This window comes from Octodon degus, unplaced genomic scaffold (assembly GCF_000260255.1).
Source record: "Octodon degus isolate 3935 unplaced genomic scaffold, OctDeg1.0 scaffold00002, whole genome shotgun sequence".
Classification (NCBI taxonomy): Eukaryota; Metazoa; Chordata; class Mammalia; order Rodentia; family Octodontidae; genus Octodon; species Octodon degus.
In genome coordinates, this window is record NW_004524578.1 from 36,560,413 (window position 1) to 36,585,816 (window position 25,404).

At 37.6% G+C, this 25,404-nt stretch overlaps 1 protein-coding gene across 3 annotated transcripts in view; it reads right to left on the reverse strand.

Annotated features, from left to right (window-relative positions):
- Spef2 (sperm flagellar 2) overlaps nucleotides 1-25,404 on the reverse strand; it is a 224,325-nt gene that overhangs the window by 29,085 nt on the left and 169,836 nt on the right. For all 3 annotated transcript variants that reach the window (XM_023712040.1, XM_023712034.1, XM_023712033.1), the window contains 4 exons: nucleotides 22,579-22,808; nucleotides 12,872-12,978; nucleotides 10,558-10,740; nucleotides 3,388-3,480 (listed from right to left, as the gene is read on the reverse strand). In XM_023712040.1, coding sequence (XP_023567808.1) covers nucleotides 3,388-3,480; nucleotides 10,558-10,740; nucleotides 12,872-12,978; nucleotides 22,579-22,808 — 613 coding nt within the window. The remainder of the gene's footprint in view (nucleotides 1-3,387; nucleotides 3,481-10,557; nucleotides 10,741-12,871; nucleotides 12,979-22,578; nucleotides 22,809-25,404) is intronic.

The following is a 25,404-nucleotide window of genomic DNA, read 5'->3' on the forward strand; positions in this document are numbered from 1 at the left end:
TGGGAGCTGGTAAGATAGCTCAGCAGTCTAAAGAACCTGCTTAGGCAAGCTTAGGCAAGCACAGGGAACCCAGGACCAAATGCTGTGCCAGCTCAGCCTGGCCTGTGATCCAGCAAAAACAAAACAAGCAAACAAAAACTAGGTTCTGATTCTAAACCTTACATTTTTGTCCCAGTTTTTTCTGGGTCTAAATAAAAGGAAAGGAATGATGTGCACACCTGCTGGGACTCCAGCCATTAAACCTTTAAGCTGGGTAATCTGCTCTGAACTCCTTACTCAACTATTAAATCTAAGTGACTTCCTCCAGGGTAGATGTATCTCTGGGGAGAGAGTGTGTTAAACACCAGCAGATATCTTTCTGAATGATTAAGATGACAGTGATGAAGTGTCCTATGAATCTGACAGCATGAGAGTTAGAGCTCAGGAGGCCATTATCCTCCAGAACCCTATAAAGTGGAGGGCGAACCCCTGGGGTACACAGAATACACCTAGGTGTCTACACAGCCCTTTTTGGGCAGACTACTGGCTTCCTTGACCAGCTCTTCTCAGAAGTGTGTTTAATGACTCAGAGAATCTTTCTAAGATGAACTTTCAGACTAAGTGGAAGGCTCTCAAGCTGTGTAATGTTCCACATGCCTAGAGTCAAGCTAGTATTGTTGCTCTTCGCCTACACTTGTGCACTTCCTAAATGCAGAGTATCTCCATATTGATATTCTTTGTTATCAACAATTCTTGGAGCTATGGACAAATCTAATGAGGTATACAGGAAGATAACAGTTTGAAACTAATTTCTGATACTTGACATTAAAAATAAAAGGGGAGACACTTATGAACACTCTGACAATAAGGGATTCCCTTACTATTTTTAGGGAACAAGAATCCAGTCACTAGGTTCCTTCAGGATATTGCATTTTCATCTTCCCACTTGCTTTTGAGTTATTTTGGAAATATTCAGTAGGACAAGATACAAAAGGGGAGCCAAGAGCCATGGCATTGGCCAAGAGTAGTTAGGTCCCATTTGTTTCACAGGAGAGTTGCCTTTTAGTACCTTTTCCATTTAATTGGCCATATAAATGATATTCAGTTAAAAGTCATCATTATTTTCATTAGGAAAATGAATATTACATATTGCAATAACATACAAAAATAAAATAACTGGGTGGGGAGATAGCTCAGCAGTCTAAGTGCCTGCCTTGCAAGCTCAAGGACCCAGGTTTGATCCCTGGTACTACATGCCATGCTGGCCTTCGGCCCTGGTGCAAAGCTGGCCACTGAAACAGGCATGATGACACACACCTTAATCACAGAACTGGGGAGGCTGAGACAGGAGGATCACTAGGAGTCTGAGCTGCACAGTGAGACCCTGTACCAAATAAATAAATAAATAAATAAATAAATAAATAAACAAACAAACAATAACTGATTAAAAAAACCCCTTCATACATGGGCTTTTCTATAATTATAATTTGATTATTTCTGTAATTTATATATGGACTATTTCTTTAATTGGTTTGAATTTAAAATAATTCATTAAATGCTAAAGAAAGGTGATGCAAACATGTCCTGAAGATCATTCAAGATATTGTAGCAGGCAGAATCCTAAGAAGCTTACAAAAGTTCTGACTCCCAGGAACTCCTGCCTTGTGTCATCCCACCTTAAGTGAGGGTGGGACTTGGGAATATGCCAGAAGGCTCATCCCCTTGAACAGGTTACCTTATGGCAAAAATAGAGGGAGGGTTTTTCCCCCAGAAGTAAGTAAGGTCCTCAATTCACTGATTCTGAGCTAATTCAAAAAGAGCCTGGCTGTGCACCTGATCTAATTAGGTTAGTCTTTTCAAAAATGATCTAAGTCTTAAGGGAAAAATTTGAAGCCAAGAGATGCTCTTTTTTTCTGGTCCTGGAGAAGGGTTATCATGCTATAGAGAGGGCCAAGGGCATGGTAAGGTCTAGGACCTAAAGGTCCCTGCCCTACACTGCATTTGCATTCTGTCTACAACCAAGGTAGGAAACCACTCTTAGGTCCAATCTTGGAGTTGGCCTCAGATAAGATTGTGATCACAGCTGACACCTTTGTTGTGACCTTGGAGCTGATCATGAGCAGCGAAGTCATTTAAACGTTGCCTGGATTTCTGATTGATGGAACTCTAGATAATAATGGGTACTGTACCAAGTCACTAGCTATGTGGCAATCAATGCGCAGTGGCAAAACTGAATGTGAACATACCTTGTTCTATTCAACAAATACTTCTTGAAAAGTTTAATATGTCAGGGTTGGATCTTCCTGGATGTTTAAAATGTTAATTAAAAGATTAATTTCCCAGCTCTTAGGAGCTTACTTTCTTGAAGGGAAGACAGAAAATAAAGAATTAATAACACACATACCAAGAGGCTGGTATTAATGAATACAAGCCAGCCAGAAGGAATGAAAAGGTGTTACATGCTGTCCCAGGGACAAGTTTTTGAGTAGAGAGTAAAACAATGCTTGTGGATTTTAATATGCAAAATTAAAGACCTTTTCTCAAGAAAAACTTAAGGATTTCTTGAACCCTGAGAAGGTCACTTAGTGCTCAGGTGTGGAAAGTATGACACACTTGTTGAGCCTCACAAGGACACACCTTGTTGAGCCTCACAAGGCAGCACATGGTACAACTGCAACAAGAGATGTCTTGGGGTTCCATTTTTAGGTGCAGTTTGGTCTTACAATGAATGCTGGGGTCTCTAAGGTCAACCAAGTCTAAGGCAATAGCCTAGTTCCAGGAACCCTGTGGGATTTAGTGAGAAATAGGCCTTGAGTTACAAGGTATGGGTGGCAAAGAAGGGAATCTGAGAAGGCCCCTAGACTGTAGCCCAAACCCTCCCTTCAATATGGTACACAGACCCTGGCAAGGAAAGAGACCTACTCAAGTCCTCAAGTGAGTTTTGACCCTGATTTCTATTGTGGCCTCAGTGATGAAGGCTAATAATAATGCTGCTATTGATAATAATATGAAGGTGTAAGTTCTTGTAAGCTAAATTGGTAATATTACATATAAAAACTTGCTATGATGGTTAAAATCAAAGAGATATGAACAAAGATCATTTATTGGTAAAGTGATAGACTCTTATCCTAAACTTTTAGACTTGTGAGGACATTTACATGACAGATTTGAAACCAAAGAGGCCACAGAAGTTGTGCAAGGTCACAGCAATACTCTAAGATTCTGGCCTTGGCCTTTTTGTCTACAGCTTCTCTAGGCTGCCTCCGTAGTGAGCATAAAATGCTGCCTTTGGAGATACAGCAAAGGAGCTTGGTGACAGCAGAATCCTAAGCAAATTTCCCCAGTAGAAGAAACAAAGAAAATAATCAATGTTACAGTAATAAATTTTTGAAAGATATTGGTCATTACCTCTATAAGATGTTCCTGCCTATTAAATGGCAAGGGCTCAAGGGGATTTTCTGGAGCTTTTATCTCTACATCTCCTGAAAACCACAGGCCAGCCTACAAAGAAAAGGAAAACGAAACTATTAAGGCATTATGCTGAGATGTAACCATTTCTGTAAAAGTCTGAGATTGAACCCATCTTGTTCCAGGCTCTAGAGCAATGGTCTCAGAAGCAGGCTGCAGAAATCATGAGGATGTCTGATGCATGAGAAAGTACTAGAAATTGCATTTTTTTTTTTTTTTGGTGGAACTGGGGATTGAACTCAGGCCCCTGTGCTTTCCAGGCAAGCACTTATTCCACTGAGCCATCTCCCCAGCCCCTGCATCTCATTTTGTCACATTTATTTTCACACATTTGATAATGGAGGAGTACTCATATATAATTTATAAATTCAAATTTATATAATAGGGGTGCTAGGTATATTTTAAACTCTACAACACATGGTGATCTTTGAGGGTCACTAACCTAGATTAAGCTTGCACTGGCTAAATGTTGGAGGGATATGAGTTCTCTTAAAAGTAGCTCACATTCAACATGGCCACACATGTGCTGAGAAAATACTTGTTGAGTAACTTGAAAACTAACTCAAAAGATCTCAATGGCCTCTTCTTTCATGGAATCCCTTCCTTTTTCAGTCAGTATCTGACAATATTTATGAATGTTCCCTTGATTCCCATGCTGCTTTCCTATTTCCACAGCTAGCACTCTGGTATATGGCCTCATTTCCTCTGTCAGCAGTCATGAAGTAACTTTATGTTGCTTTTGTTTCTGGACTCTCCTGGCGGATTTTTGTGTCAGCTTTTACTGTATAATATCAGTCTTCTGGAAACCTTCTCTTCTCAGAGCCATCTTCTGCTCAGACTTTTCTGATCACATCATCCCTTCTACTTTGGGTAACTTCTTCATTGCACTCTTCATTTTTCTGCACCTGGTTCGGATCACTACCTCCTCAGAGACACTCTTCTTGATCTCTCCTCTGAACTCCCATTTGACTTAGTTGTACCACACAGTTGGTATTTAGTCCATAAAGTGTTGGGTTGAAAGAATGTATCTTGCCAAGCTTGAAAACACTTCAGACAGGGAAATAGTCTCTTTCTTGGTGTTACTCCCTTGCCATAGGTTAGAGCGACAACTTCTTTTGCTGCCAAGAGCCACAAAATTGCCTGACCTGATTCAAATCTCTGTCCTGTGTCTTCTCTTTCAAGAATCCACTGTACCTACAGAGGTAGCTGGGAGGCACTGGATGGCTTGCTGAGGTGAGTCTGGGAGTTCTGTCCATTTGGAACACAGGAGCTGCTGGCTATATGAAAGCCTATGAGGGGTCAGAGCCAGAAGTGTTATGTCCAGTAAGGACTCACACTGTAAGCCTAAGAGGTGTCTGCACTAACCAGGAGGAAATCCTTATCCAATGGCTAATTTGCGGAAGCTCAGGATCTTATGGAAGAACTGAGAGATGAGGAATATAGGCAGCAGTTACATATTAGTTTTGAAGGAGGGCCACAGGACAGAATTATCTCTCAGTCTGAGACAACAAGGAACGTGGACAGCATATAGCAAAGAAGAGTTCCTAGATTTTAGACAATTGTCAGTCTAGGCCACTTATTCCCAAAAGAAAGGAAGAAAAATGAGGAGATCCCCAGTATCACCACATGATGCCAGGAAGAATGCCTGAGATCAGGAGGGCTGACAACAAATCCAGCTTTGAAGGAGGCTGACATGGCTATAATTCCTAAAGTAGAGTACTAGAATTGTGCGCACGCGAGCGCGCGCGCGCGCGCGCGCGCACACACACACACACACACACACACACACACAGTGCTAAAGATGTTCCCAGGAGTTCCTTTGAGACCTTCTTAATCTGTGCATCATGTCTGGAGAGCACGAGGCTGGTGAAAGACCCACTGGAAAGTACTAACTGAATTGATTTCTGAGATCCTCACAGGGCTGGGATTAGTTCCTTATCACCACCCAGATTGCCATGTCTTACTAATACACAGAAGGTACAACTCACAGAAGGATACTGTCTTATTAGTAGAGGTAGATGAAGCCTACACTAAGGGCTTCTCTGGACACACCGTCAAAATTCTTTGTATAATCCTTGAAATGATAAAACTGATTCCAAATAACATCACTGCCCCACTGATAATAATTTAAAAGTCTACAGAGATGTTGGGCACCTAAAATCATAAAATTCACAACCAATATGACATCCAATATGCAATTAGTAGGCATGCAAAAAAGATAGAAAAATGTGATCTATATCCAGTAGAAATATTAACAGAGAAATGAGAGAGATGATTCAATGAACAGAGAAGGATGTTATAAATTTAGAACAGTTATGTTCAACAATTATTCTCAATATAATTTGAAAGATTAAAAACACATAATTTAAAAAGATATGAAAAAGATCCACATTAAACTTCAGAATATAAAAATCACAATATCCAAAGTAAAACTACAGAGGATTCTATCAATAGCAGTCTCAGCTCTGCAGAGAAAGAAACCAGTGAATTTAAAAGCATAAGAACAATGATTAAAAACAGGATAAACCATGGAGAGGAGAAGGACTGGAAAAACGTCAGCCCTCAGGGACTTGTGAGACTGCCGAACAGTCTGAAAAAACAAACATGCAAGTTGGTTTTATGAAGCAGGCTGTGGATCTGAAAAGATTCTCCACCAAGTATTTGCAAATTGAACAAAAGGTCACAAACTGATACATTCAAGGGACCCAATGAGTCCCAAACAGAGGACACATACAGAAAATCACAGCAAGAAACACAATGACCAAAGTCAGAAACCAGAAATAAAGAGGAAAGTTTAGAAGATGCTAGAGGAATAAAAAGAGACAGACACACTCTGTGCTTCCCAACCTTCAGTCTACCCCTGACTGCTTCACTGCACAAGACAAGAATTTCTCTGAATCTTAAACCAAAGACACATTTGTATTAGCTTTTAAAAAATCTTAAATATTAGAAAACAATTTTATTTTTTTATATTCTTTTCTTTAAAATTCTCTCTCTCTCTCTCTCTGTCTCCTTCTCTCTCTCTCTCTGTCTCTCTCTCCCTCTCTTCCTCTCTCTTTCTTTTTTTTCCTTGTTATAGGATCTTGCTACGCAGGCCATACTCATAGTGATCCTCCTGTCTCAGCCTCCCAAGTGCGGGGATTACAGGTGTGCACCCCCACACCTGGTCTTGGTGGCTGGCCCTGCACAGGGCCAGCACAGCATGTGGTACCAGGGAACAACCGAGGTCCCTGCACTTGCCAGGCAGGCACTTAGACCACTGAGCTATCTCCCCAGCCTAGAAAACCATTTTTAAGTGTTTCACATACAGCAAGATCATATAAAAAAGAAAACATAGTTTCAAAAAAAAAATCAGCCACAAAATTTTTAGCAACTTCCAACATAAACCTTATTAGTAAAGGGTTGAACTTGATAAGCAAGATTCCATCAAATACAGTCTGTCTCATTGCATTCTTATGTAATTTCTCTCCAAAATAAGGAAATTTCTTGGTACTCTATCGCTAAAACATAACCAGAGGATTTCACATTTTACTTCTCCTAGAGAAGTGCTGTGTTGTGCAAATCTTAGAACATTTGACTCATTACGTTCATAACATGCATTGTCATTAGTGAAAGAACTTGATTCAACAAAATAAAGGAGTTCCATGGAGGTGTGACTGTGTGTCCCATAACAGAAGCAAATGAACAAGGCTGCACTAGGAGGAACAAAGTCAAACAGGCCTTTATGCTCACAGTTTAGCCAAGGCATGTGACTCGGATAGCTTCACAAATGTTTATTTTTTATTTTTAATTTTTCCCATTTTACAAGTCAGGGAAATCAGCACACTACAAGTGTCTGCTGCTAAGGTGCAATTAGCCAAAAGGAAAAATAAGAAGCAAACACAATAGAAACATCATAGACAGCTCTTTTCTCCTAGGAAACTTCATTTCAGCCATGTAGTTACACTGTTTTACTATTCTGACACTGCATTTTAAAAGAACCTATACAATTGTGCCCTACAATCTGTTTTCATTTTTATATGCTACAAAACAAGTATTTAGTGAGATAGCAAGTGTCCCAGATCTTTAAAAGACAGAAAGGAAAGTAAACCCAGCTCTCCTGTCTTGTGATTTCTGAGGAACAGAATTCAGGTTTTGGGGAAGGGGCAAAGCTTTTCCCAAAGCATAGTGTTCAAGTAAATATTTCTGAGTTTCTACTTACCGCAGCATCCAGCTATCTCTAAGAAATTCACAGCTTTGTTAAAGGAGCTTTCTGGGTTTAGCTCAACACTTAAGTTAAAAAATACTACCACACTTTGTTCTCCTGTTTGTACAACAGAATATTCAAATTGATATCCTGTGTTAATTGACACATACTGTAAATAGTGAAGGTTTTTACCAGTGCCCAAACTTTAAAATCTTTTTTAAATTTTATTTTAAAGGGAAAAAAGGAAGAAAAACAATACAAAACAATAACACATAATTTCAAAAGCAGATAATAGGAGATTAACAATGGAAAATATATTTGCATATTGTTATCTTCAATTAGTTGCTCATATCACAAGATACAGCCATGCATAACTGATCAGACAATATAAGCATAAAACATCTACCTGTGTACATATCGACTTTCTTTTCTCTTGCTTTTATTCTTTCGCCCATCTCAGTTGTTCTTTCTTTTGGGGAAGCTTCTTTCCCTTTCACAATATCAATTATAGATTTTGGGTCTTATTTATTTTTTCAAGTTTTTTACACTAGGAAGGCAATCTGATGTTTACACATGTGAATTTCATTAATTTCATTTATGAATATGGTTTTTAGTTGCATCCATTTATTTTTAGAAGCTTCAAGTTTATTCTTCTTTATGGCTGAATAGTAGTCCATTTTATACAAATAAACTTTTTTCTTATTTTCGACTTCAAATAAAATTACCTAACAAACTGAAAGTTCAGGACAGTGATAGGTTATAAGCTACTCTACTTGGAAGATAGAAACATTGAAGAAACATTGGAGCTCAATAAGCCAAACATTTATTCTGATTCTCTGTGAAGAATCTCCTTGCACTTCAGATTTTATTTCCTCTGGCTCAACTGCATCAACCCAAAAAACTTAGGGCTGTATTTATTTTATTTTATTTTATTTATTTTTTAATAATTTTATTGAGAAACAAATAGCAATGAGACAGTTTCAAAACCGATTAGTAGGACAGTTTCAATAATTAATACATTGTATGTTGTTGTCTTAGTGGTTACTCATTGTACAAGATGCAGACATGATATCCTGTCCACAGACACTATTAGAAAAAAAAATCTTTCTATTCATTGAATTAAGAGGATGTCACTGTATATCTATCCTAACTATTCTGAATATACAGATACAAACTGGTTGTTCATTTGTATCACCTTTTTTTTAAGTTTTGTCAGAGAAGGGTATTCCATTGTCATTTAAATATTGTAGGTGCATGAATTCAGCAAAATATTCCAATATTGATGATGTAGAGTGTGGCTAAGGAGAGTCACATGGAGAGAAAATATTCTCTCAGGCTTTCACTTAGAGCAAATTGGTCAAGCAATGGCTGTGACTCATCCACATGGCTGACACTGACAAAGGATCTACAAACTGCGGTACAGGGTTTCAGGACAAATCCTGAGGGGATTTGATTGACCTTATCAGATACAAAAGCTATATTTCTTGTTATATAAGTCTTGCTTTATCTTGGTTTTAACTATCCAGCAGAAAAGTATAAAAATGAAGTATAAAAAATAAAGCCATATTAATATGCTGAGCTGTAAAAGGCTCAAGTCAACAACTTCTGACATTGCCTGTCTTATGGAAAACCCACTACTGTCATAGACAGCAGGGCTGTCTTTAAAAAAGCACGTCATTTATTCACTGAAAAGAGAAGAGAGGCAGGAAGAGATGCAGTCTTTTCTTTATTATTTGATACAGGGTCTTACTACTCAGCTTGGACTGGTAGTGCTCTCCTGTTTTCAGCCTTCCCAGAACTGGGTACACAGGACTGCACTGCTACACCTGGTCTTGGTGGCCACGCCCAGTCTCTGTGGCCAGCTCAGTGCACCTGGGGGCGGGGCCAGCATGGCATGTGGTGCTGGAATTCAAACCCAAGATGCAGACTTTTAATGGATAAATATGTGAAAAACACCATCTTGTTTCAACGTTAGTTCTTTGTGAATATTTCCTTCTTTTGTTGCCTGCCAGTGAGATTGAATGATGATAAATAGGATGAATTAAATTAGTAGAGACACAATTGATAATTCAGGGCCCTCTCAGCTGTGGAATTTCATTTTCATTCTTCTCACATAAACTTTAAAAAAATGGATAAAATTTTCCTATAGTTGGCTTAAGGAACAGAATCCCAATCTATCATCTGTCTCTCTATCCATTAGTCAATCTATCTGCCTGAAGACCCATTCCTTTCTCCTCCACTAACTATTACTGGCTTCTGTACTTACTATTCTATTAAAATTGCTTTGGCAGAAGTCAGCAGTTTCATCCCACCTGCCCAACACAATAGGCATGTATAACGCTACTGCATTATTCATCAGTTTCCTTCGGCGGTCCCATCCATTCACAACTGCAATCACTTCTGTGATGGCCACTTGCAATTCCCTGGGGATCTGCCATGTGGGATTAGCTATTTCCACTTGACTTTGCCACAGATATTTCAAACTCAAAAGACAGTCTCACCTCTTACCACCTCCTCACCTCAAAAAGGGATATAACCCTGCTTATTTCCTCACTGCTGTTGCTTGTCCTGAGTATTGGGTATTGGACAGTAGTCTAATTGTTAAAGGCTCTTCAGTTGATCTTAATGGGCAGCTAAAAATAAAAATCATTGAGCATGACAGCATAGGAATTTAAGAGGACAATGAAGTTTATGTGATTTCTTTCAGACCACTTAGCTCTTTAGTATGTTTTGGTTTTCTCAGATGATTTACATAGAGATGGAAGCTGGTTTTCCACTGGGAGTTTTGACATTCCTGTGCTGCTTAGCCATGAGCTGCCAAAGAGCAAACCCTGACCTGAGACCTCTGTTAAGACATCAGTGAATAAGACACTCCTTAGCTCAACAATATTTTATATTACTAGTCCACCAGGCCCAGTAACAACCTTCATATACTGCTCAAAATTGATGCTGCCTGTCTGTGCCTCATCCACAGCTTGGAACCTCTTCAGGGTCTCCAGGAGCTCGTCCTCCTGGGGGATGGGCCAAGGCATCGCTGCTACTAACAGGAACTTCCAGCAGTCCACAAACTCAGTATTTACCACTAATAAAGATGTCAATTCTTGCAGCTAGAAGAAAACAAGAAATGTTACTGGAATATTTGTGTGGCTATCTTAGAGCTCTATTTGCTCCATACTTTTAAGGCTAATAGTGCAATTATTCAAATATAGGATGACAAAAAATGGCATTTTTGTCAATTTTTATAAAATATAATAAGAAATATAAAAATGACAATTTTATCAAATTTATTCAATAGTTTTTCTGTGCACGATAATCTTAAAACATGAAATTTGCCCAATGTAACATTATAGTTGACACAGTACTATCTGAAAACACACTTGACAGTGTTGTATTGGCCTTTTCTTTTTTCTGTGGGTGACATAATTTCAATGAAATGTGTACTCACTAGATGTAGAAGAATAATGAAGATATTGATGATGAATGTTCTGGTTGGCATTTTCCTATCCCATAATTTTCAACTATTTGGCTGAGGAGACCTAGTCTAAATTGTAAATGACTTTTTGAATTCCCTTGTTTTGAATAAATAAACAAATGATTGTTGTTTCATTTGGCCTAGAAGGTACGTATATATTTTATAATAATATTTCCCTCACTTTTTGATTACAGAATAACTGGATAGATGTTGGCTAATTCTGTCAACATCACCCATAATTATAATCGTTGATCACTACTGAAATATTTTTAGTTTCTTCTTTTTATTTTTGGATTTTTAGGGAGGATCTACAGGGAATTTAGGGTCTCACTACTAGATCAGACTTGTAGTGATTCTCCTGTTTAAGCCTCCCAAGAGCTGGGATACAAGCACACACCACCACGCCCAGTCTCATTTTGCTGTCTCAGTGCACCCGGGGGTGGAGCCGGCACGGCAGGCCCAGGATTAAACCCCCGGCCCCTGCCTCCTTGCAGGAGTTTTAATCAGAGCTATTTGGCTGGCCCTAATTTCTTCTTTCAAGTTCTATCCTTTTTATATTATGAATAGTTGAAAATAAGGAGATGTCCTTTTCATCTTTCCATTTTATAACATAGACTCTTCCTCTCATATACTGTCAATTTTCCATTTCTCAGGGTTTTTATTTTTTGTTAATCTTTTGGTACTTTCTTCCTATTCAGTCTCAGTGTCCCAAACTTGTCCATTTTGTATTGTGAAACAATATCTCTGAGTCCTAGAGAAGTACAAAAATTATATCTAATATACTTACATTAAGAGATGTATAGACTGTGGCACAAAACTAGAGGCTACTGTTCACAAATAAACATGAGTTAGTTGAACAAAATAACCAAAATTTATTATTACATTTCAATAGAAACAAATAGCAAAGACAACTATAACATTCTAGATAAAAATACATAAAAATAGTTGATATAAAACAAACAGATACACAAGTGTTATCACTTGCAAACAAGAAACGCCTGGTTGAAATGACACCTGCCTGAGTAACACTTGATAGTCACTATGCAAGCATGTGCTGCCCCACTGACACTTGAGGTAAGCTGTTAGGTGGTTGGGGTTCAGATGAGGGAAGGAGAATTATACATTGATGAAAAGAACTAACTACGACATTAGCTCCCCCTTGTTCCCTATGTTCTACCAATCTAGCCATCCAACTCCAAAGTGTTTTACTTTTTGGTTCTTTAACATTTGTGGTTTTTCTTGCTGCTACATAAGTAATTTACACATTGAACTTAAAATTAATTATGTACTTTTTCAACAGAGAAATAAGTAAATATTATAAGTGAGCCTAGGGAAGTACTCTACAGCTAGTGGGTGAAATGTTCTTTAACTCTTTTGCTTTTTGAGGCATTCTTAAGGAAATGATTCTGAGGAAAATCAGGGTCTGCTAGAATTATCTACTATTACTATGCTCTACTACTACTATTATTAGAATCATCTACCATTACTAGACAATGGCACCTGCTAGTAATAGAAACTCTCTGAATTGGCCTCCCCATCTTTATAACATTTCACAGACTGCAAGATCATCAGTGTTCCTTAAATACTGAGCATATGCATATGATGTGTATAAGTTTCAATTTCATTCACTGCTTCACTCAGTCAAATTTCATTGATTGGTTACTAAATGCCAGAAACTATGAAAACTGGTTATTTTAGAATTATTGAGTCATTGATAAATGAAGTATAATATTAAAACTTATAAGCTAAACAAAATGGAAGCTTACCTCAGATGGGGTGAGATGCATCCAGCTACTAGGAAGGCTATTTGTTCCAAGATTCAGGGTTACCAGATCAAACAAAATGTCATTGAATGTTCTATTTCCCATCATGCCTACAACAAAAAGAAAACTACTCTGTCATCTATATTATGCAGTAAGGTTTCTTTCTTTTGTTAAAAAGATGCAGTAATGGGTACTTGTACAATCACTTTCTCAATATTACATGGCACTGTAATCTTTAGATATTTTTAATGTGAAAAAAATCTTTTTACTGAGGCTTTCCCTTTATTCTTTGCCATTATTTCAATCAAATGTCTTTTTATTCTTTTGCTTAGCAATAATTGATATCAGATTGAGTAAAACCGTGAAATAGCACACATTTTATTTTGAAGTCTTCTAATTCAAAATAGGTTGAAGTTTAAAAAAATATTCTAAAGTTTCCTAAGGGACACAGAGTAAACTATTTTGGTAAATAAGAGATAAAGGTGTTCCAAATGCATGAAGATCACCATTGTAGGCAAAGCGACACAGTTGTCTTCATCTTTCTCTTTAGCATGGATGTCTCTTTGCTTTTGCAAAAGTAGACAGATTTGAATTGTCAAATCATTACAGGGAAAGCACTGATTTAAGCAGTGAATTGGCTTAATATCTCTATATCATAAATTACCACCAAAATTTAAAATGCTTTGTTCTTGTACATTACTCTGTGACATCTACTTTGTTTCTCACATCAAATTGCATGCACATGCATTAAATAAATAGGAAAACAAAATAAATAGATCTTCCTTTAAAAATATGTCTAACCCATGCACCTAATGGAAGTACCTTCTAGAACCAGAAGAGACTGCTAACTTGTATCCAGAAATCTTTCGGGTCCAGCATATAGCAGCTATTCTTTGTTTAAAAATAAAGAATGAAACAGATGCAGTACCCCAATGTTTTACACCTAATATTTGGTCATTGTTTAAAGTTCACACGAACTTTATTGTTACCTCTAACTCCTAGAGAAATGCATTTAGAATGTCAGGGGTTCAAATATTGCCTTCATTTGGAACATAATATTCTAGATAACACCTGTGGAATATATTTCTTTGATATAACAACTGATATCTAATTTTGTAAAGATTATTTTCCCTGGTAGCTGAAATTTAGCAAAGACAGCTTTCTATGAAACCATTTTGGTTTACAGATAAATTAGGAACAAATCAGTGATGTGCCTCAAGAGGAAACTATGAATAAAGTCTATTAAAACCATCCATAAGGGAACTAAAGTATTTAAAATTTCTGCTAAGTGTACATTATACTTCTACCATCTCTAAAGGCTGTCATAGAAAACAAAGAGTTGTATGGCAAAACTTTCAGTTTACATTGGAATTACTTATCTGAAGATCTTAAAGCAAAATATGAAAACTAATATTTGACCTACTCAAGTGGCCAAGGCATGGAATAGTATGATTTTCATATCTCATGCAATAAGAGAGTTGCTTACAAATTTAAAGATAAAAAAGAAGCACTGTTTCTATTTGGCCCTAAGTAAATCATTTTTGAAAAATGTTTTATCCCATTTTTAAAATTTATTGCTCTGATCAATGATGAAGTCAGTGGTTGTCATATCACTCATCACTTTCATCCTGGCTTTCTGAGCTTGATGAGCAATCCGAATTTGCTCCTGAGTCACTAGTCACCAGGGAGGTTCTTGCATTCCATAAGTGGATAGCTTTCTTAGGATCAAAATTATCAATATCTGGCGAATTCAACTGAATAATCAGGATATCTGTCATTGTTTCAGCCTTCATTTTAGCATGCAAATGTGAACTGGTACGTTGCATCTGAATAAAGCCACGTTGTGCTTCAGCTGAACATGCTGGGAGGGCTAGCACCAAGTCCATTAGAGTTAGAATATTTGGATACTTGTGGGAATAAATGGAATTGACGAAATCCCATGTCAATTTCTTAATGTTCTGAAATCTAGGAAGGAAGATAAAAAAAAGGCATAAAGATTGAGACTTTTACATTTTACCTAAATATTTACACATATCAACATATGTATTCAGCTTGCTTTTTTGTTTACCTGGCATAAATCTCTAATTTTAACATGCTCCATTCAGTGTCCACTTCACCAATTTTAACATTGGCACTTTCTAATACTGGTTCATAATGTGACATCAGGATAGATACCTCTTTTTCTCCAAATTCTGTAATTAAGACACAATAAATATTCACCTATACAAAATACTCAAAATAAAAAAATAATAGGTTCAGAATCAGCATATTTAAGTTACCTTGATTTATCTTTGTGGGCCACAATTTAAAGCTTCCAATTATGGTTGCCTTTACCACATCTGGGCTGGCATCTCTGAAACAGCCTTGCAGCCTCTTGATAAGATGTGTTATAACCACGTTTCTCACGGCAGAAATGTTATCTTTTCCTCTGAGGGAGTAACCATGAAAATGTGTGACTAAAGCTACCCTGCATTCTTTTGGTCCCGGTCTAGAAAGAGAAAAAAATTCACCCAAAGAAAGAATTGAGCAAAACCAGTACCTGGCAAATAATTTCGCAAGTCAAATTATCTGGTCTGACCCACCCTCGGGAGCACCCTCTACCTCTCACCTTGTTTGATATATCTGGAGCATTTCCATGGTTGCCTCCAATGTGGCAAATAGGTCAGCAATTGAGGAATTTCTGTTCTGATTGACACGGGACAGAATACTAAGGACATTAATAACATCCAGGAGGAAATGGGCAAATTTAACAACATCAGCTTGGAGAAGGCGATCTAGAAGTTCTCTGGCTTTCTGTTGACTGGTGGATCTTATGCTGTCACCTGTCTGCAATGTAAGCTGGAAATATCATGTCAGTCATCTTTCAAAATGACTCTTCCAAGGAGCTCAATACAATTATTTGCTTTTATTTGGAGAAGAGCAATGTAATATGGCTTTGCAAAATTACTTACTGAATGCAGTTGCTGCACAATGGCAGGAAATCCCTTGAGATAGTTCTGGAGGGCCTCTTGTAACCTGTGAAGCCACATCTTGTCTTCTATTTGAGAAGGCATCACAGGTAGAAGCTGAAGGCTTCTGAAAGCAGTTTTCAGAGAACTCTTATGAAGAGGAGAGTTTTGATAGAAGTGACAGATGCTGTGAAGGAGTTCTTTGACCTCATTGTACAGAGGAATGCTCTGGAAAACTGCCTTGTAAGACAGTTCGAGATGATGTGCAAAGCAGTAGACAGCCTGCACACATGGTTGGATTTCTTTCAGGAGCAAGGCTACTCCACTCTCCTGCTCCATGCCAAAGGTATCATCACTTCCAAAACCAACCAGTTTCTTTGCCCAGTCTTCACTTGACAGCCTAAGTTGAAGATTTATCTCTAGAACTTTTTCAATGGCATTTCTTATGGTCACAGAGTCCTTCCTTTCTACTATCTGTAAGCCAACAATTTGACAATACACTTTTCCTGCCTGAGCAAACTGAACATAGACAAGTTCAGCTTCCTCCATTAAATTATCTATGATTCTGTCACTGATGATAGAGAAAAATTTAGTTTTCTCTAGTTTTTCTTTCAGATTGTTTCATTCCACTTCAGCAATAAAATATGTAAATGTCCTTGCTGATTTCTTAGTTCTGAAGACTGGGCCAATATCAACACCTTTCATGTCGTCCAACTTGCACATCCAAATAAAATCTTTGAGGGGACGTCCTGTCTTAGCAAGTGCATGGCATGATCTAAATAAGTTCTCTACTCTCCCAAAGGTTACTTTGCTCATGGTCCTCACTGTTAGTTCAGTGGCAGCTCTGCTCACAGGAGAACTAGTTGTTGCTTCCATTAATGAAGCTTTAGCATGAGCCTCACTGATGTGATGTGCATTGAGAAATTCAGTTGTAAAGTTGTCGGTGCCGTAAAATAAGCTCACTTGATTCCCCGCAGACTTCACTCCATGCTTTCGGCACAGTGCGCAGAACATAAGATTTAATAGCTCATCATATACCAGCCAAGGATATTTTTTAAGCCAAATTTTCAAAAATTCATTGTTTTTCCTTGGAAGATAGTGGTCAATTTTCCATTGTCTTCTCTGTTTTTCAGCAACTTGACTTATATCATCTGGAGGATTCCTGCCTTTAAAACAACTCCATACTGTTATTTTTAAATAACCACAAGGCCACCAGTTTCCTTCATTGCCCCACCCCCAACCACACACAGTTGCTCATTATTTCTGGAGAAAATAGATTGAATGTTTATTACTTATCATGCATTTTACATTAACTGGTTTATATAATTTAATCCTTACAAATCCATTATTCCTCTCTTATAGTTAAGGACGGGGCCAATTATTATTATCACCATTTTGTGGATAGGAAAATTAATGTACAAAGCAATTCATTTGTTCAGTGTTGCTAGGTGCATAAGTGGGGCACAGGGTTCATTAGTAAGCAGAATTATTGCTCGGTCCTTGTGTGCATGACACTTACTCTCATGGCTTCTTGTGTGGGGAAAAGGTGCTATGGTCTCCACTTAAGAGTCCATTTCTCCACACAAAAGTGGGACACTTTCTTCTGCCACTTTCCTTCTGGGGATGATGAAGAATATGGCACATGCAGCAGTGAATGCCACCTGCCAGAGCTCCCCCTCACTAGCAACGACATAGCAACCTTGTTAATTGACAAAAAAGGTACTGGGATTTGGGATCTTTTCAAGGTAGTATGGAAAGAAGCTATCACTAATGCTGAATCTTGTTTTCTTTTCTCAAAAAGTATAATTTTTTTCACACACACATGCATATGGATAAAAGGGAAACAATACCAATTCCACAAAATAAAGTCCTCAAATACCAGTTTCTCCCTGAGGGCACAGAACTTAACTTATATCACACACTCGTGTACTTAGCCCTTCCACAAATTCTTTATCTTAATGATTATTATATCACAGATCTTCCTTGACTTATCAAGAAGTTATAGCTCAAAAAAGCCCATTTTCAGTGGAAAATATCTTAAATTGAACATGTACTCATCGCAACTAACCTGAATGTCCTATCTTAGTAACACAGTACACTGTAGAATATAGATCATATTCTTGTACTCAAGTGGATGACTTGGATCTGTGGCTCTTGACTGCTGCTCAGAATCACCAGGAAGTGTCTTACCACATATAGTCAGCACGGGAAAAGATCCAGATTCAACGTTTTAATCTTGACTCCTACTGCATGTGTACCACTTTTGTCCCATAGTAAAGTCGAAAGTTGTAAGTTAAATGGTTTTAAGATGGGACTCATGTGTTACATCATTATATTTTATCATATAATGAAAAACTATGTGCCTGTGTGATATCATATTAAAATATCTAATATTGGTACAATGCCAGTGCCTCCTTTTCTTTTTCTCAATGCCTCATGGTTCTAGGTTTTCACCCCTCAACTGGGCTGTACAGTATCCTTCTGATCAGAACTATACATTCTTCTTTTGTGCCCCATTACCAATAGTTGCTTGCTAAGCACCGAGACCTTGAAGAAAGTAAATCTCTTTCCCTAATTAATTTTCTCCATCTCATTACTCTTAATTTCTTTTAATTGAAAATCTTTGACACTGGTTAATATACCTATGCTTTTCAAGCCTAATTTACATCTAACTTTCTCTTTGGTGTTTCAATGAGTCTTTTTGATCTTGTTAAAAAATATCTCTATGTCTTTCAATTTCTAAATGTTACACTACTTCATTTTAAATTATTTTCCTTGTAGTTTATAGATACTACCTTCACTTTGTTAGCTGAGCACTGCAGTACTTGCCAGTCTTTTAAAGTAGGCCCTGCCTGATGCATGCTATACAGGCAAAAATGTTGTTAAATAAATGAGTAAATGTGTGAAAAAAAATCTCTTGTCATAGAATAAAACCTTAATTTCCATTTCTTATGTTTTCAGATTTAACTTGGCACTTATGTTTTTAGCTTTTAGCTTTAGCTTAGATTTTTTAAAGACGTGATCTTGAGTTCTAAACATATAATTTATTTCACTTGCTAGAAAAGTTATTGGGCCTCATGAGACTTACATCTTCTCCTGAAAAGACCCCTGAAACTCTGTCTATGGTTTTCTCAGTTACAAAAGTCTCTAGATTCCCTGTTGAATTTCTGTGATCTAAATTTGATCTTGTGAAAGGAATTCACAATAGAGAGACCCATAGGATAAATGCCAGTCTTGGTCTTCCTTGTTGTCACATGGTGAGGTACTTCAATTAATAATATCCAGGCCTCTGTAGTGTCCCTTCCCTAAGGAATACATCTGTATTTCTTGACTTGGGACAATGTTGCATTGGTTTAAATTTCAAATTGTTTTAAAGATAAAAATATCTTCCTATAAATATGTAATATCATATTTTTACAATTTACTCAGAGTAATTAAGCCTGGAAAAATCCATGGAACTTTCTAATTCGCACTTCCAGGCAACAAAATGTATCTTTAAGGTTTTGTAGAGAAAAATATGTCTGTTCTTCTCTTAGACAGCCTCGTTCCCTTGGAGTCCTTTCTTTATGTCAGCTGACTATAACTGTTTTTTGATAAATAATCTTTTGAATGTACTTTGAAAGTCATTCAAGACTTCACAATTGACACAAACTTTCTGGCCTCACCTCCTGCTCTTTGTTACAGGGAGGCTGTGTGTTGTCATTCAACTTCAAAGTCTCCATGTCTGCTCCATTTCTCCTTAGCTTGCAATACTTTTTCCTGGTTATTTCCCTTAAAGGTTCAGCTTCAGAAGCCTCCTCCTCAGGGAGGAGCAAGAACTGCTCTTCGATTGGCTCTTGTAAGAGCATGGAGCTGAGTGACGCAGCTCAGCAGTAGAGCTGAGAGTCCCGTATATGCTTCCTCTGCCTCTGAACCTGTGAATGAACCCAAGGTTCTCCAGAGGAACACAGTATTATAGGCTTTGAACACCTAAATGCTGCCCCTTTTGAAGAAGGAGTGAGGGTATGGAATTTGCTGGACTGAGTTCTCTCCAGTAGCTCCCAAGTAGAAGTCAAAAGAGCTATGAACCAAATCTCTACAGGTATTTAAATATACTGTTAAGTTGGGCAAAAAGCAGTCTAATGATTAAAGCAGGGACAGCAAAACACTTTCAAAAGTGCTCTCACTTGGGGATGGAAGTATTTTAAGTTAAATCTCTGAAAAACATCAAACAAAAACTTGAAAATTTCTAAAATGATGCATGTATACTATTGCCTACTATTCTAGAATAGTTCGTCTATATTGGAGGGATCATATACTTTCAAGGCATCTTGCAGAGCTTTTGTCGTTTCCTCTGGAATTAGTTCATTAGAGCTGTACAATAGAAATTTACAGCACGTAAGGCACTAGCACATCAATTTCTCATACATGTTTCTGTCATGCGGTATGCTGTGTAATGTTACTGGAAAATATTGAAAGGTTTAGCAGCACTGTTTCAAATGCTTTGGGTAAACCCAAATGAATGACATAACTCATTAATTAATGTAATTTATAAATTTGTAATATGAATAACTGAGACAGGATAATGAATTAAGTCAACCTGGTTGATAACTCAGCATTTGAATCTCAGTTTTGCTTTGTCATTAGCCTACACAACATTATGAATGCTACTAACTTTCCTTAGGTAACAAAAATGCATCTATGAAAAGAACAAATCTTTAAAAAGCCATCTATTAGTGCTATATTGGCATGATAATGTTGTAGAAATTTATTGGTCTGTACATTTTCAAGGTTTATTTTCCTGATGTACATTGTACTTCAATAAATTTTTGAAGTTCTAAAAGTCCATGTTCAGCACAGAAAACTTGGAAAATACTATTAAGAAGGAAAATAATAATATCCTTTAACACTCTTCTACAAAAAGTGAGTGGGTGTATATGATTAAAGGTAGTGAACAATAATTGCAGAATTGCATTTGAAAGACTATGCTCTGTGTCTATTTTATGGGGACAAGAGAGATGAGAAGGAGTGAGTGATGGCAGATTCTGTTAAGGAGGACAATGTCAGTATTTAAGGCCTGAATTTAAAGGTGCCAGGAGAAAACTTCCTATTCTATGTCCATTAATTTTTCCCTCCTTTTATAATAAAAGCAAAAATAACAATGAACAATACTTGTTATAAAATATGTAACACAATAAATGTTTTATATGTGCCTACAATAATACAGGCAGTATGTATCTAATATCTAATGTCTAATATATAGCATACCTCTTCCTTAAGATCATAACTCACTTTGAATCATCAAAATCCTTAAATCACATAGCATTATATAGTTTTGTAAATTCTTTCCTAATGATAACTTCATTCTAGGTTAGTTTTCTAATCTGAGTGGAGGCTCCTTAAATAAAAAAATCCCCTTCCGCTCATCTGTGGTTCACACAGTTGGCAAAAGAATGCTTCATCTCCTGACCATTCCCCTCCCAGGCCCAGCTGGTCAAGGCTGAGTTTGGTAGGTCCTGACCCAAGGAGCTGAAGCACACTACCAGGCCCAGTGGAGCCCACACCTAGACCCAGATCTACAGGAGCATCCTCTCAAGACATCTTCCCATCGCCTACCTCAGAGGTACAGGTTTCCAGGCAGCTGTTCTCTTCAATTTAAGGATCTTCTAGATCCTTGCCCCCATCACTCTTTACTCCCTTTGCTTCTGTTATGGTTCGTGTCTGGATGTCCCCCCAAAGCTTCATACAGTTTGAGTTAGTTCAGGACTTCACTCCATTCCAGTAGAGGACCCTCAATTGTCCCTCTAATGGGGTTTTCTGGGTCCAGCCTGGCACCCTGCTATGTTCTAAAAATACATAAATGCTGCCTATTCATATATTTGTACCTCAAAGGGCTCTAAAATTAATCTTCTAAACGAATGCTATTTTTGTGTGTTTATTTGTTTGATTTTGATTTTTGTTTCTACCAGTGATGTGTGGTTTGCTGGACTAATTTTTAAAAAGTGTCCATTGAAGATATATTGGAAGATAAACTAAACCTGTTTATGAGAAGCAATTTAGATCAATGTGAAGGACTAAGATCATTAAATCTGAAGAGTTTTGAGTAGTTTATGACCACTGGCAAATTACTTAACGCTGTGTGACATAGTGTTCACTGTTAAAACATGCAATGCTAATCCTATATGATTGATCTGAATTCCATGTGGAGTTCACTGAAAAATACTTGGAAGCAGGAAAAGCCTAAGTTGCCAAAGTCTGGGCCACAACAAGGAATTAAATAATCTGTGTACAGAAAATAAGAATCTGCACATATACTTTAACAAATAGGAAAATATTTGTTAAAGCATTGTGTAATTTTACTCAGAGTCCATGAAACATTAAGAAAAAGGTACCTCCTCTACTCTTTTGTCTCCTTTCACTATGTAGACAGAAGCACAAACTCATGATTCCAAACTTAAACCTAAATAAAATCACAAAGATTTAGTCTCCTAACTATTCAATAAAGCTAACAATCAGTTTTACCAACTTGCCAGCAAGGGTGGACAAGAGTGAAGCTACTAGAATTGAAGGGCATCATACTGCTCAAGCATTATATATCCATTGGGATTTCCTGCTGCTTTAATTCAAAGTATGTTATGCAAAGCACATACATAGCTGATAAACCACAATGAAGCCAGATGTCTTTGAGGTGACTTTACAGAGTTGACTTTTCTTGTGGAGAAGTAATGGTACCCCAGTTAATCATAATCTTTTTTTGTGTTCTTTTAGTATTAGTTTTCCTACCTTTAGGGGCTATATCTAAGAACTGATCTTCAAGATTGTCAAGCTGTTCGATGGTCATGGTGCCATTTTCTTCCTTTTCTACAGGAGGAGGCCGAGCTGGTGGAGGAGGATCTGGGAAGACTTTTATATTGTCATTAATGAAGAATTCTTCTTGGCCTAAATAAAGCTCCTCCTGAATTTTTGTGGCTGTTTCAATGTGGTAGCGAGCTACTTTAGTTAATTTTTCTATACTGAAAGTAATAAAATAAACAGGGTTATTTCAGTTAAAGATCCTATTAAATTAATAGTGTTTGCTTATAAGAAATACACAAGGGGAACTGCACATCAGAGAGGCTCAGTTTGGGACCAGGCAGAGGGGAACTTCAGCAGAAAGGCTCGGTTTGGGACCCTGTGGTGGAATTTCTTGCAGAGAAGCTAGGTGGAAGACCCAGCAAGCTAAACCAGGAACAGAACAACTAAGCAGTGGGGCACAGTGGGTTCACTTCCATGGACCACAGCAGGAAGAAGCCAAGCACAGCAGCCAGACCAAAGCCAGGCCCAGCTGGTCAAGGTTGAGTTTGATAGATCCTGACCTGGTAAGCTGAAGAATACTGCTTTAGACCTAGACCCAGATCTGCAGGAGCATCCTCTCAAGACAGAGGTGGCAACAGGTAACTGGGACTAGCCTGCCTGGCAGAACTCCAGGTACATCAAGGGGAGGTGACCAGACAGGACTTAGGGCCACTAATTTAAATACAAATTCCCAATTAAATATCTGCTTAACTATGCAGCCACAAAGATTGCTCTTACAGTCTAAAACACAACCCATTATCTACAAAAGTTTGTCAATTGCTAAATCTCACTACCCATTATTAGTGTTTCTAATTTTATTACTATAAATAGAAAATCGTATCTGCCTTAACCACATGTTCTTTCTTGGGTAATAATATGGGAGGCACTTGGATAATAACTTCACCAAAGCCCTACACTGAAGGACTTTGTGCAAGATGCACAATCTCAATGCAAGATGATACTGTACCAAACAGAAACCACTATCTCACTCTCAATCAATAGGGCAAAATCTTGGGACACACACAAAACAAGAATCTGTGAAACAGAAGAGATACCTAAAGAACAGACTCTTTACAGAAAGCCTCTGATCACAGTGATACAGCTAACTACTACCATACTTCAAGAAAAAGTTACCACAGAAATCAAAATAAACAGTTCTCTCTGAAATACAAAATGACAAAGAGAAACAACTGAATGCATTCCCAGGCCCTGAGCCCACCCAGAACAAATGCAGGACAAACTAGCATAGAAAAAATTACAAATAACACACCTGAAATCTCTGAAATACTATTGTTTAAAGTAAAGAAACAACTTCAGAAGGCTATAGAGGAGATCAGATCAGAGATAATCTCCCAAGAAAAAAAGAAATGACACCTATAATGAAAGAATTACTAAATGTTTCTAAATAAGACACTGATAAAAAATAGAGGAAAATAGAAAAATGATGGAAAACTTGAATGAGCAATACAGAAAAGAAACAGAATGCATGAAACAGATTCAAGGAGATGTTCAGGAGATTAAAGGCTCAATTAAAAGTAGGTAAACCACTTTCAGACCTTGCAGATACTGTTGCAGCTAACAAAAATGTAAGGAAAGATCTCTTAAAAACAAGTAAGATCCAGGAAATAGTAATTCAACAACTGCAAGACAATGCAAGATGAGCAACATGAGACTAATAAGCATCAGTGAGAAAGAAGGCTTCAACATAAATGATATAAGAAGAATATGGGCAGAAGTAAAGGCAGAAAACTTCCAAAATATGGGGAAAAAACCTGTTTATTCAGGCCATCAAGGCATACAGAACTCCAAATAATTTCAACCCAATTAAAACTATACCCAGATATAATAATAAAGATCTCAGAAATTCATCAGAAAAACAGCATACTAAAAGCCACTAAATAAGAGAAACAAATCACATTTAAAGAAAAAACCATCAGAATAATGGCAGATTTCTCTGCATAAACCATCAAGTCAACAAAAGCATTGAGTGAAGTATTTCAAGTCCCACAGGAAAAGAAATTCCAACCAAAACTGATACCCTGAAAAACCCTCTTTCAACTTTAGTGAAGAAGTGAGATACTTCCACAACAAAGGACAACTAAAGAGTTCATGATGACCATGCCGACCCTACACAGAGCACTAAAAGATATTTTTAAAAGGGATCGAGAGAGAGAGAGAGAGAGAGAGAGAGAGAGAGAGAGAGAGAGAGAGAGAGAGAGAGATTAAGACTTTTGGGGGATCACCTACTTGGGACCACCCTCCTGTCCCTCTCTCAGACAGGAGCTTTCTTTCTTTCAACAAATATATTCTGCTCATAAAACAGGGATCAAAGTGAGCACAAATCCAAGAATGAGAAAGGAAAGAGCCCACCAAATAGCGCAAACAATTAAAAACGGGAGAAAAGTAGGTAACCAACAGAATATACCACGACAAACATTAGTCAATACATATCAATTATAACAATCAATGTAAATTGAATCAATTCACCAATTAAGAGAATAGATTGGTAGAGAGGATTAAGAAACAAAATCCAACAATATGCTGTATACAAGAAACACACTGAACTCATAAAGAAATTCGTAGGCTGAAAGTCAAAGGATGGAAAAAAACACTGCATGCCACAGGACCTCAGAAAAAAGGAGGGGAGACCCAGTCCTAGCCCAGGTCCGGTGAGTGTGTGGGAGAGCTTCCTGCTACCCTGCGCCAACGGAACCAGTCCCAGCCCAGGCACAGTGTGGGCCGGACCCTCTCCTACCACCTTGGGCCGCCCCCCCC